At 46.9% G+C, this 14,320-nt stretch overlaps 2 protein-coding genes across 3 annotated transcripts in view; one reads left to right on the top strand and one right to left on the bottom strand.

Annotated features, from left to right (window-relative positions):
* Positions 1–14,320, top strand: part of NT5C2 (5'-nucleotidase, cytosolic II) — a 188,023-nt gene that overhangs the window by 27,451 nt on the left and 146,252 nt on the right. The window lies entirely within an intron of this gene.
* On the bottom strand, positions 4,753–5,692 carry RPEL1 (ribulose-5-phosphate-3-epimerase like 1). The gene is given in 2 exon segments (XM_019035337.4): positions 4,753–5,190; positions 5,193–5,692. Coding segments are annotated over 2 exon segments (684 nt in total). The 5' UTR covers positions 5,668–5,692; the 3' UTR covers positions 4,753–4,981.

Raw genomic sequence — 14,320 nt, 5'->3', positions numbered from 1 at the left:
GGTGGTGATGGTGGTGGTGGAGGTGGTGATGGTGGTGGAGGTGGTGATGGTGGTGGTGATGGTGGTGGTGGTGGAGGTGGTGATGGTGGTGGAGGTGGTGATGGTGGTGGTGGTGATGGTGGTGGTGGTGGAGGTGGTGATGGTGGTGGAGGTGGTGGTGATGGTGATGGTGGTGGAGGTGGTGGTGGTGGTGGTGGTGATGGTGGTGGTGGTGGTGGTGGTGGAGGTGGTGGTGATGATGGTGGAGGTGGTGATGGTGGTGGTGGTGATGGTGGTGGTGATGGTGGTGATGGTGATGGTGGTGGTGGTGATGGTGGTGGTGGAGGTGGTGATAGTGGTGGTGGTGGAGGTGGTGATAGTGGTGGTGATGGTGGTGGTGGTGGTGGTGATGGTGATGGTGGTGATGGTGATGGTGGTGGTGGTGGTGGTGGTGATGGTGATGGTGGTGGAGGTGGTGGTGGTGGTGGTGGTGGAGGTGGTGGTGATGGTGGTGGAGGTGGTGGTGATGGTGATGGTGGTGGAGGTGGTGATGGTGGTGGAGGTGGTGGTGGTGGTGGTGATGGTGGTGGTGATGGTGGTGGTGGTGGTGGTGGTGATGGTGATGGTGGTGATGGTGATGGTGGTGGTGGTGGTGGTGGTGATGGTGGTGGAGGTGGTGGTGATGGTGATGGTGGTGGAGGTGGTGATGGTGGTGGTGGTGGTGGTGGTGGAGGTGGAGGTGGTGATAGTGGTGGTGGTGGTGGTGGTGATGGTGGTGGTAGTGGAGTGGCAGGGAGTTCTGGCACAACATATGCTGAGGCTGGAAACCCTCTGACCCAGTCATTGCCACCTAACCCCAGGAAAAATGGCCAAGCATGTGAGGGTGACCTTAGGAGCCTAGCATAGAACATCACAGACATCCAGAGCAGCAGGGTCCCTGCAGCAGGGGAAGGGGTGTGTCGGGCTGTGCAGACAGGGTTTTCATCAGCCACACATGTGGCAGTGACGGCAGCAGCGGTTCCCCCAAACAGATTCTCTGATGAGTGGAAATGTGTCTTCAGTTCTCTGTCCTTGAAGCACTTGGAAACAAAGCTGGCCCCTTGGATGGAGTAAACACCAGGGATGTTGGACAGCTCAAGAGGAGGAGAAGGGATATTGGACTTTCTGCTAACCTGGCACATGGGTCGTCAAGGTGGTTTTGTTTTGAAAAGTAGAAGGGCCGTGTGTGGTAGTGCATGCCATAGTCTCAGCTACTTGGGAAGCTGAGGTGAGAGGATCACTTGAGCACAGGAAGTCAAGGCTGCAGTGAGCTCTGATCATGCCTCTGCACTCCAGCCTGGGTGACAGAGCGAGATCCCATCTCAAAAAAGAGAAAGAGAGAGAGACAAAAGAAAAGAACAATGGAAGAGATGTGACCTGATTTGTGCCCCAGGGTTGGTGATGCAGGTTGTTTCAGGTCGAGCTGATTCCATGAATTAAAGACTGAGCTTCTGAGAAGTCACAGCATCCTATGTTCTGTCATGATTTCTTTTGCGTTTTTTTTTTTTTGGTTGTTTTTTTTTTGTTTTTGTTTTTGTCTTTTACATCAGAACTAGCATGGAGGAAAACAGGAATCCTAACGTGAATAGAAGAGGCCTGATCCTTCAGAGAGCACCAGCTCTGTAACCAGCCCCCAACACGCCCCCACTGCCATGTATGCTAGCTTTCTGTTGAACAGCACCATGCCCCCTTCCCACCCACTGTGGATACACGATTTTCTTATCACTTGATTCTACTTGCTTTCCTCATTACTTCTTCTCAGAGCCCAGAAGTGGACTCACAAATGCTTAATGTTCTGTAATGAATGTTTACTAATCCATAGTCTCTATTACTCAAATAAATTTATTTTTAGCCTGGGCAACATGGTGAAACCCCATCTCTACAAAAGAAAACAAATACAAAAATTACCTGGGTATGGTAGCGTGCACCTGTAGTCCCAGCTACTTTGGAGGCTGAGGTGGGAGAATCACTTGAGCCCGGGAGGTAGAGGCTATAGTGAGCTGTGATTGCGCCACTGCACTCCAGCCTGGGCAACAGAGTGAGACCCTGTCTCCAAAAATAAATTTGTTTTTAAGAAATTAATTAGAATGGCTTATTCCTGCTCTAAAAGCTTGTGATTAATGACTTGGTGCTCTTAAAGCGTTTCCTGGACATGGAGGCAGTGTCAGGGCCTAATTCAAAGGCTTTTCTTTCCTTATTTCTTCAATAAGAACAATGCCCTCCCGCCACCCCAACCCATGCCAAATGGGTTCAAAATGTTGGGAGATTATAGCTACCCCTTCAGAGATTCACTCAGAATTAGAGCTCTTGTTATAATTAAAGAACTAAGTCTAAGACTAAGTTTTCATCCAGCCTTGTCAAAAGAACAAAGGTAAATTTTTTTCTTCCAGTTGTTTTGCTGTAATTTTCTATTCTTTTTAAATAAATTTTAACTTTGATTTTATTATTTTTCATGTTGTTATACAGTCTTAAGGTATTAAAAATATTGTTTATAGTTTTCACTTTTAATAGCTGCATTATATTCCATCAAGTTGGCATAATTTAGTCATTCTTCAATAGCTAGACATTTAGGGGTTTTCCCCCCTAATTTTTATCATTGTAAAAAACATTGCAGTGGGCCAGGTGTGGTGGCCCATGCCTGTAATCCTAGCACTTTGGGAGCACTTTGATTACTCAAGTAATCAAGATTACTTGAGGCCAGGAGTTTGAGACCAGCCTGGCCAACATGGTGAAACCCCAACTCTATTAAAATTAGCCGGGTGTGGTGGCAGGCGACTGTAGTCCCAGCTACTTGGGAGGCTGAGGCAGGAGAATCGTTTGAACTTCGGAGGGGGGGTTGCAGTGAGCCAAGAGTGTGCCACTGCACTCCCACCTGGGTGACAGAGCGATGGGAGGGGGAGGGAAGTAACACCAGTTGAGTACTTACTCTGTGCCAGGAACCATGCCAGGAGCATTTACATAATTAATCCCATTAAAACCTCATAACAACCCAGAGATTATTATGCATATTTAACACAAATGGAATCTAAGGCTTCAACATTCAACATGCCAAGTAACTGCCCAAAGTTCTAAAAACAAATGGAGCTGGGTTTTAATACAGGTCAGTCTTACATTAGAGCTCATGCCTACTCAACATATCATTCCTTTTTTTGTTTGTTTTTGTTTATCTTTTGAGACAAAGTCTCACTCTGTCACCCAGGCTGGAGTGCAGTAGTGTGATCTCAGCTCACTGCAGCCTCGACCTCCCATACTCAAGTGATCCTCCCACCTCAGCCTCCCGAGTAGCTGGGACCACAGGCACATGCTACCACATCTGGAGAATTTTTGTATTTTTTGTAGAGATGGGGTTTTACATTGTTGCCCAGGCTGGATCATTCTTTCTTAAAACCATGTTCAGAATCAAGTTGAGTAGCCTCCTGTAGAACTATCTGGCATGGGGGGGGGGTAATGGGAAAATGGCAAATGCCAGGCTTGTACGTCACCACTCACCATTCCTCACTCATGGCAGCCACAACTAATCAAACCTCACACTTTACCCTCTTAATTCAATAATTAAGAATTCAAAACCTAGGAATTCTTTCTCAATTCACTGTTTCAGGCAGGTGCTACCAATGGATAGGAGTTGGCATGGGAGATGTAATCAGGCAGGTGGGTTTGAACCTATACTGCACACTTACTAGCTATATGACCTTGAGCAGGTCAGGCAACCTTTCTGAGACTCAGTTTTTGTCAACTGTAAATTAAGACAGTATCTCATTTGCAGTAGAATTGCCTTAGAATTATCCTGAGGATTTGTTGACAACATATATGTAAAAGTACCCAGCACTGTACCTGGAAGAGACTAGGCCATGAAAAGTGTATAGCCTTTGAGGAGCCCGTCAATCCCTTCAGCTCGTGCTCTGGAAACTGTAGGGAACACTTTTTTTTTTTTTTTAATGCGGACAAAAATATCTGCTTTATTATTACCACTTACTTATAGAGGTGATTTACAGATTTAATGAGAATATATCAAAGTACTTTATAACTCACAAAAATATAAACTTATATAATGCTATCTACTTTGTATTGAGCATATTCTAAATTCTGGGACTAGTACTAGAAACTTTACATATATAGTGTTACCTCTTGATTCTCAACACAACCCCACAGTTGTTATAATTACATTTAATGTATAAATGACTTCAGAGAAACACAAAAAAGACTGGGTGATTTGTTAAAGGTCCAGCTAGAAAAGGGCAGTCAGAATTCAACCCAATATTACTTCCATACAGAGGTTTTTACTTTTTCCTTTCTACTCAGAGCTAACACAACAGCATTATTTAACGTCCTTAAGAGTGGTGGGCAGGAATCACTGAATAACCTGCTTTGACAAAACACCCTGATAAAATCTATGCTTGTATTTTAGAACCCCTGGGTTTCACGCATTGTTTTTATAGTTTTTACACATCAAATGTAAGGTGAAAAGTGATAGATTTTAAGAACCAAGAATATGGTATGCCATCCCACCCAAACTTATAAACAAATCACAAATAACATGAAATAAAAAAAAACCATAAAGACTTCCTTTGCTTTTGGAAAACAGCTGAGAAACAACAAAATTCTTTTCAGAAGTACAGACAGAATTTGTTTTTGTAGTGTAGCTAATATGCCCTCCTTAGGCATTAAGACACTTTTCTGTTTGTAACCTTAATGCAGCGGTATTTTTACTCTTTATAAAAATCAAGTCTTTCAATAAAAACAGTATCTTACTCACTAATCATTAAATTGCATCACTAAAAATGTAGTTATACACACCAATTTCTGACCTCTTAGAATATTCTGCACAATCAGTTTTAATCACTGGAATGAATAACTGCTCAAAAAAGCAGTACGGCTTCAATTTCATGATGATTTGGTAGTCAATATTCCTGTTTTCCAGTAAAAGGGAGATTTCATGAACAGAAACATTGGGCTCCTTATGGTTTCATCGATCAAGAGAACGTTTCTGAGCAGCTTCTGAGCAAACATTTCTTAATAGGTTGATCACAGATCTGGGGTCTTCACTCCTCATAATAGCACTGCCAGACACAATCATGTTAGCTCCTGCCTCTGCACACTTATGGACAGTGTCAGAACCTACTCCACCATCGCCCTCTATATCCAAAGATGGGAACTGGGTCCTCAACCAGTGAACTTTGGCATCATATCTTCCATGAATTTCTGCTCTCCAAACCCCGGTTCCACTGTCATAACCAAGGCCATATCTATTTGATTAGCCCATGGTGCCAAATACTCAACTGAGGTTCCTGGTTTGATGGCAAGGCCAACCTTCATCCCATTCTCCCGAATGTCTTTAATCAAAGTCCCTGGGTTCTCAGTAGCCTCGAGATGAAAGGTGTACTGATTGGCTCCTGCTACAGCCATTGGCTTTACCCGCTGTTCTGGCTTGGACACCATCATGTGCATGTCAAAGAAAGGGTCCTGGCCTAGTTGCTTTCGAAGGCTTTCTACCACAGGGTGACCAAAGGTGACGTTGGGAACAAAATGCCCGTCCATTACATCCAGATGCAGATAATCGGCCCCAGAGTCTAGCATCTGGAGGCACTCGGCCCCTAAATTGGCCAGGTTGCTGTTGAGGATGGATGGGCCAATCTTGCAGCCCGACGCCATACCGCTGGCTCCCAAGAGCAAGTTACCCCATGAGTCCCCGGCAAGACTAGAGCCCACTTTTTTTTTTTTAAACCAGGAAATTCTATCAAAGAACCACAGTTTGGCCAGCCACAGTGGCTCATGCCTGTAATCCCAGCACTTCAGGAAACCAATGCAGGAGGATCACTTGAGCCCAGGTGTTTGAGACCAGCCTGGGCAACATAATAGGAACCCGTTTTTACAAAGTAAAAAATTTGCCTGTGTGATGGCACATGCCTGTGGTCCCAGGTACTCGGGAGGCTGAGGCAGGAGAATTGCTTGAGCCGGGGAGGCTGAGACTTCAGTGAGCCGTGATTGTGCCACTGCACTCCAGCCTGGGCGACAGAGTGAGGCCCTGTCTCAAACAAGAGACAGAAAACAAACAAAAAAGAAACCCCGAAACATAGTTTGGAGAGAACTATATAATAGCAGTCAAGTACAGGCTGTGAATTCTGTAGGTTTAAAAAAACGGTGAGGGATGGCCAGGTGTGGTGGCTCACGCCTGTAATCCCAGCACTTTGGGAGGCCAAGGCAGGTGGATCAGCTGAGGTCAGGAATTCGAGATTAGCCTGGCCAACATGGTGAAACCCTGTCTCTACTAAGAATACCAAAATTAGCTGGGCGTGGTGGCACGTGCCTGTAACCTTTGCTACTCGGGAGGGTGAGACAAGAGAATCGCTTGAAGCCGCGAGGTGGAGGCTGCAGTGAAAGGAGATAATGCCATTGCACTCAGCCTGGGTGACAGAGCAAGACTCCGTCTCAAACAAACAAACAAAAATGGTGCGGGATACCCTGGGAGGCATGGTTCAGGGATCCCTTCTGGAAGAGTTGGATATGAGAGGGTCTGAAGATTTAGGGTTTGGAGGAGGCACCAGTTGGAAGGTGGAACAGCATAAGCAAAAGCGGTAAGAGAAAGTTGAGAGCACAGAGAGGAGACTGACTCTTCCATCGTCAAGGGTCTGGCCCGGGGAGTGTCTTCAGCGGGGAAGGAAAAATACCCTCCCCGGCCGGCCGGGTACCTTGGGTTTTCCTCGCATTCTCGGCCAGCTCCTGATCTTACCCAACCAACCCCAGGAGCACCCCAAGCAGCAAAGACTCTGCACGTTTCATGACTACCACTAGGAGGCAGTATGGCCCAACAACTTGGAGCATCAGGGTTCATTCAGTTCCTAGTCTGTTCCAAGAGCTGATCTAGGAGCATGAAAGTGTCCACCAATCTAATATTTGTGGAGCACTGTGCATGGAGTTTTCAAAGTACTTTAACCCCGGTGATCTGATCGAATACTAACTACAACCCTGTGTGGTCTCTATGTGTTGGTATTATCTACCTGGAGGAACCGATGTTGAGGATTTAAGTGAATTATTCAAGTTCATTTAGACTGTGCGGGAATCTGAATTTGAACCAAGGGCCAAAATCTCCACCTCGTGCCCTCTACTACAACTTACTGCCTTTTGTTAAGGAGACAGGAGCATACAAATATTTAGCATAATAATAAAAGCTTATATTAATAACTATTAAGAACCAGTGGCAGTTTCAGTTTGATAAGATGAAAAAATTCTGGAGATGGACGGTGGTGATGGTTGCACAACAATATGAATACATTTAATATCGCTGAACTGTATACTTAAAAGTGGTTAAAATGGCAATTTTTTTTTTTTTTTTTGAGAGAAGTCTCGCTCTTGTCCACCAGTTTTGAGTGCAATGGCTTTATCTCGGTTTACTGCAACCTCTGCCTCCCGGATTCAAACGATTCTCCTGCCTCTGCCTCCCAAGTAGCTGGGATTAAGGCACCTGCCAGCATGCCTGGCTAAGTTTTGTATTTTTTAGTAGAGACGGGGTTTCACCATGTTGGCCAGGCTGGTCTCGAACTTCTGAGCTCAGATGATCCACCCGCCTCGGCCTCCCAAAGTGCTAGGATTACAGGCGTGAGCCACCGCGCCCAGTCGGCAATTTGTTTTTTTTAGGCAGGGTCTCACTCTGTCCCCCGGGCTGGAGTGCAGTGGTGGAATCTTGGCTTACTGCAGCCTCAACATCCTGGGCTCAAGCGATCCTCCCACCTCAGCCCCCCAAAGTAGCTGGGATCACAGCCATGCCACCACACCCAGCTATTTTTCTGGAGAGATGGGATTTTGCCATGTTGCCCAGGCTGGTCTCAAACTCCTGAGCTCAAGCAATCTGCCTGCCTTAGCCTCCCAAAGTGCTGGGATTACAGGCATCAGCCACTGCACCCAGCCTAAGATGGCAATTTTTTTTTTTTTTTTTTTTTTTTGGATACAGAGTTTCGCTCTTATTGCCCAGGCTAGAGTGCAATGGTATGATCTCGGCTCACTGCAACCTCCACCTGCTGGGTTCAAGTGATTCTCCTGCCTCATCCTCCTGAGTAGCTGGGATTACAGGCATGTGCCACTGCGCCTGGCTAATTTTGTATTTTTAGTAGAGACGGGATTTCTCCGTGTTGCTCAGGCTGGTCTCGAACTCCCAACCTCAGGTGATCTGCCTGCCTCAGCCTCCCAAAGTGCTGGGATTACAGGGGAGAGCCACAGCGCCTGGCAAGATGGCAAATTTTATGTTATGTGTATGTTAACACAGTTTTAAAAATGACAACTATATAAATGGTTAATTTAACTATATAGCATTTATTAATAACAATAGTTACTGTTATGTATCACTAGCTGCCTTTAAAAGCACTTATGAACTTATTATTTCTTTAATTCTCACAATCATCAATTGAAGCAGTCACCATTATTATTCTCATTCAATAAATAATTTCAGGCCAAGCGTGGTGGCTCATGCCTGTAATCCTAGCACTTTGGGAGGTGGAGGCGGGTGGATCACGAGGTCAGGAGTTCAAGACCAGCCTGGCCAATATAGTGAAACCCCGTCTCTACTAAAAATACAAAAATTAGCTGGGTGTGGTGGCGTGCGCCTGTAGTCCCAGCTGCTTGGGAGGCTGAGGCAGGAGAATCACTTGAACCCAGGAGGTGGAGGTTGCAGTGAGCCGAGATCGTGCCACTGCACTCTACCCTGGGTGACAGAGTGAGACTCTGTCTCAAAATAAATAAATAAATAAATAAAAATAATTTCATCACTGGGTCTATCTTTACTCCCCTCCCTCTCCCTAGGCCCCACCCCAACCCCCTTCCCCAGCAACCCTGGTATAGGCTGTGATCTGCACTTCACTGGTCCTTGGTTAACCAGTGTTGTAAGTGTGATAGAATGGAAAGACCATGGGCTTTGGAGTTTACTGACCTGGAGCTGATAGGGTCTCAGCTGTTTTACTGGCTGAATGTTCTTGGACAAGTTACTTAATTTCTCTGAGCCTCAATTTTTTCATTTATGAAATAATAATAGTATTTACTCCATAGAGTTGTTGTGATGAGCAAATAAGATAATGTATAAATGTGAGATGCTTAACAGTGCCTGACACACAGAATGGACTAAAAAATGTTGGCTGTTATTCATTGCTCCTAGTAGGATGCTCAGACAGCAATAAATAAATAGGCCAGGAGCAGAGGCTCACGCCTGTAATCTCATGCCTGTAATTCCAGCACTTTGGGAGGCCAAGGCAGGCGGATCACCTGAGGTCGGGAGTTTGAGACCAGCCTGACCAACATGGTGAAACCCCGTCTCTACTAAAAATACAAAAAGTAGCCAGGCGCAGTGGCAGGAGCCTGTAATCCCAGCTACTTGGGAGGCTGAAGCAGGAGAATCGCTTGAACCCGGGAGGCAGAGGTTGCAGTGAGCCGAGATTGCACCACTGCACTCCAACCTGGGTGACAGAGCGAGACTCATCTCAAAAAAAAAAAAAAAATTGAAAAGAAAACAATAAATAAATAGACCAGTATGTCCCGAGGGGATCTGAAATACCTCCTGGCCCTTGTGAGGGTGGGATGTTGGAGGAAAGCAGCACCCAGCAGAGAATGTTTAGCCCCAATCAGCTGAGCTCATGGAATGATAGGAGGAGGTGTGGTTCTTGGAGTCCAACTTCATCATCTTACAGAGGAGGAAATTGAAACCCAAGAAAGGGAATAGTGTTATGCAGTCACCCCTTTGTGCCAGTCAACTGGGAAATTACCCTGAGAAACAGTCTGGTGTGGTGAGAGCCCCTCCCTGGAAGTCAGGCCCAGGCAGTCCTGTGAGTTCTCCTTAGCCAGCTCTAGGGCCCCTCCCAGAAAAGCAGCAGGTTACCACCAAGTCCTCTCCAGCCTCAGGGCTGCTCTGAGAGGTGCTCACCTCTGTCCCTTTTCTGCAGGATCAGCCAAGAGGATCATGAAACCGGGAGATCAGCAGTTTATTGTAGCTTCTAGGGCAGGGGGTACGGGGAGAGAAGGAAAGGGAGGGGCCCTGGGCACACTGCCACAGCCGTACCTTTGGTTAATATTTATTCTTTCTTCTTCCTTGGCCTGGAAGCCAAGGGATGGTTAGTAACAGCTTGTAAAACAGGATCCCAGAGACTTGAGAAGCTGGTTCCTGTGAAAGATGACTCAGCACAGGCCTTTAGAATGCCAGGCAGCCTCCCCTGCCTGGATGCTGCACAGCCCCGCGAGTGCCGTGTGGGCCACTTTGGCTGTTACAAAGTCCAGGCTATTTGTCTGCTCAGCAGGGTACTTGTCTCCTAGGAGCTGGGGCATGTCCTGCAGCCCCTAGCTCATGAGTGGGTATTAGCATCAGGGTCCTTGTTGTGGTTTGATCTCTGAATCCTTTCTGTTACAGAGACCCTTCATGCCTTCCCTACATACAGTGACCCTCTTTTTCTCCAGGCCGTCATTGATACTGCCTCTAGACTGGGCTTTCCAATGCATTTCATCAGGGCGTTCCCAAAGGATGCCTCACTGCCTATAAACTCAGCTCCCATTTCCTTAGCACAATGTGATCCTGACCAAAATTTCTGCTTCAGGCCGGGCGCAGTGGCTCACGCCTGTAATCCCAGCACTTTGGGAGGCCAAGGAGGGTGTATCACCTGAGGCCAGGAGTTCAAGAGCAGCCTGGCCAACATGGTGAAACTCCATCTCTACTAAAAATACAAAAATTAGCCAGGCATGGTGGTGCACGCCTGTAGTCCCAACTACTTGGGAGGCTGAGACAGGAGAATCGCTGGAATCCGGGAGGTGGAGGTTGCAGTGAGCTGAGATTACGCTACTGCACTCTAGCCTGGGCGACAGAGCAAGACTCTGTCTCAAAAATAAAAAATAAAAATAAAAATAATTTTCTGCTTCATCCCAATCCCCTCTCCTTCCTCCTGCCATGTGCCCTGTACTCTAGCCCAGCGTTTCTCAGTGCAGTCTGTGGACCATCTTCTTCAGAGTCATTCAGGACATGATTCCTGGGCACGAGACCTACTGAATGGAAAATGCAAATTCCTGTGCTCCAGAACTACTGAGCCAGCGGTTGCTGGTACCTCGGAACCTGCATTTTAATGATACTGGGGCTGATTTTTGTGTAGAATACAGTTTAAGAACTACTGCTCTGCCAAACCAGATTGTTGAGTTTCCTGACTGTATCTGGGTAGTCACACCTTTCTCACTTCCTGCATTTTGCAGCCTGGTGCACTCTGCTTCTCCTTTAAGCTTCGTCTCACACATCAGCTCTTCTGTGCTGCTTTCCCCGAATCCAGGTTCCTTTCTCTGTGTCCACGTGATCCATTGCACTTTCTACCCACCTCTGCTATAGTATCTTCTTATCTCGTCAGAGCTAATTATTGGCTCCTTCACTTGTTTGTGAACTCCCTAAGGACCATGGATGTTTCATTTTGAATCCCCAGAGCCTAGCAAAATACCTGGCAGGGAGAGGGCATTTAATGCATGTTGCTGAATGAATGAATGAATGAATGAAGAATGAACGGAGACCAGGTCATAGTCTAAATCAGAAAAGTAGATTAAGGCCAGGCATGGTGGCTCACGCCTGTAATCTCAGCACTTTGGGAGACCAAGGCGGGAGAATGGTTTGAGCCTAGGAGTTTGAGACCAACCTGGGCAACATAGTGAGACCTCATCCCTACAGAAAATAAAAAAAGGCTGGGCACGGTGGCTCACACCTGTAATCCCAGCACTTTGGGAGGCTGAGGCAGGCGGATCAAGAGGTGAAGAGATCGAGACCATCCTGGCCAACATGGTGAAATCCCATCTCTACTAAAAATACAAAAATTAGCTAGGCATGGTGGGGCGTGCCTGTAATCCCAGCTACTCAGGAGGCCGAGGCAGGAGAATCGCTTGAACCCAGGCGGTGGAGGTTGCAGTAAGCCGGGATTGTGCCACTGCGCTCCAGCCTGGCAACAGAGCGAGACTTTGTCCCCCCCCAAAAAAAAAAAATTAGATGGGCATGGTGGCACCTGCCTGTAGTCCCAGCTACTCAGGAGGCTGAGGTGGGAGGATCGCTGAAACCCAGGAAGTCAAGGTTGCAGTGAGCTGTGATTGTGCCACTGCACTCCACCCTGGGCAACAGAGCAAGACCCTGTCTCAACAAAAAAAAAAAAAAAAAAAAAGGAAAAGTAGATTAAACCCATTATGTAGTGGACAGAGCCACATTTATCAGGCAGACTCCTGCTTCACAGTTTCAGTCTAACTTTTTCTAAATGTTTGATCTTTTCTTGAGGAAGCTATGGGTTTACACTGTGGCAAAAGTAGTTAGGTAAGTTATGAGTTAGGACTAAGAAATATTTTTTAAAATCCCAATGTGTTTGTGTGGGAGGCCAAGAAACAGCTTTCTCTTGATCTGTCTCTGAGGATAGATCCTACCAGACTTTTTCTCCACCCTAGACCTGTTCCCGAGGATTATCCATTTCAGAATTCTTGACCTTCTAACTCTAGTGACGTAACTGCCTCAGTCAGGCACGCCCTGGACCTTGTCATGATTGTCCAGCTCAGAAATGCCAACAAACTGGTCTCTGGCCGGAACTTCCTTGCCATCGGTTTACTCCCTTCCCCTACTCCCAGCTCCCTGTATCTCTTTCCCAAACCCCAGACCATGAGTGCCTCCTTTCTTCATTCTTGTCCACAGGGAGGTGCTCCTCTTGCTGTCTGAGGCCAGTCCCTCAGTGGGTGCTGGATTCCATCCTTCCCAATTTCTCGGCGCTCGGCTCCATCCTCAGCAGCACACTTCCCTCCATCCTCACTCTCTCCTTTCTGGCTTTTCCTTCCATACATAAACAGTCAAGCTTCTCTCACCTCAGAAAGGTACCTCTCTCTAGCTATAAGCCAGTCTTGGAAGTTCACTTCACAGCAGAGCTTATCAAAAGAGCAGGCCCTGTTTGCTACCCACTCACCCTTAACTCCATTTCTGGCCCCACCTCTCCAGTTGTTCTTCCCAAGGCCACAGCAACCTCCTAATTGCACAATCTAGCAAGTAGCTTTTTGTTTGTTTCTTTGTTTGTTTTTGAGATGGAGTTTTGCTCTTGTTGCCCAGGCTGGAGTGCAATGGCACGATCTCGGTTCACTGCAGCCTCAGCCTCCTGGGTTCAAGCAATTCTCCTGCCTCAGCCTCTCAAGCAGCTGGGACTACAGGCGCCCGCCACCATGCCCAGATAATTTTGTGTATATTTTTTAGTAGAGACAGGGTTTCACCATGTTGGCCAGGCTGGTCTTGAACTTCTAGCCTCAGGTGATCCGCCTGCCTGGGCCTCCCAAAGTGCTGGGATTACAGGCGTGAGCCACCGCACCCGGCTGCAAGTAGTTTTCAATTGCTATTTTGCTTGCACTTTGTTGGCATTTGACACTATGAACTACTCCTGTCTTCTGGAACCTCTGTTGTTCTTTTGTTCTTCCTTCGTTTGCAAAGCACTCTCTTTGTTCCTTTTTTTTTTTTTTTGAGACGGAGTCTCACTCTGTCACCCAGGCTGGAATGTAGTGGTGCAATCTTAGCTTTTATAGCAACTTCTGCCTCCCAGGTTCAAATGATTCTCATGCCTCAGCCTCCCGAGTAGCTGGGACTACAAGTGCCCCCCACCAATCCTGGCTACTTTTTGTATTTTTAGTAGAGATGGGTTTTCGCCATGTTGGCCAGGCTGGTCTTCAACTCCTGACCTTAGGTGATCTGTCTGTCTGCTTTGGCCTCTCAAAGTGTTGGGATTACAGGCATAAAAAAAAGACTGCACCCAGTCTTTTTTTTTTAGAGACAGGGCCTGGCTGGGCCTGGTGGCTCACGCCCGTAATCCCAACACTTTGGGAGGCCGAGGTGGGCGGATCACGAGGTCAGGAGGTCGAGACCAACCTGGCTAATACGGTGAAACCTCGTCTCTACTAAAAATACAAAAAATTAGCTGGGCGTGGTAGTGGGGACCTGTAGTCCCAGCTACTTGGGAGGCTGAAGCAGGAGAATGGCGTGAACCCGGGAAGCGGAGCTTGCAATGAGCTGAGATTGCGCCACTGCACTCCAGCCTGGGCGACAGAGTGAGACTCCATCTCAAAAAAAAAAAAAAAAAAAAAGAGACAGGGCCTGATTCTGTCATCTACGCTGGAGTGCAGTGGTGTGATCTTAGCTCACTGTAGCCTTGAACTCCTGAGCTCAAGCAATCCTTCTGCTTGAGCCTCCTGAGTAGCTGAAACTACAGACATGCACCACCATGCCTGGCTAATTAAAAAAAAAAATGATTCTTTGGTGGAGACGGGGTTTTGTTATATTGTCCAGGCTAATCTTGAA

This window comes from Gorilla gorilla, chromosome 8 (genome assembly GCF_029281585.2).
Source record: "Gorilla gorilla gorilla isolate KB3781 chromosome 8, NHGRI_mGorGor1-v2.1_pri, whole genome shotgun sequence".
Taxonomy (NCBI): Eukaryota; Metazoa; Chordata; class Mammalia; order Primates; family Hominidae; genus Gorilla; species Gorilla gorilla.
This window is presented reverse-complemented; position numbering and strand designations above follow the sequence as displayed.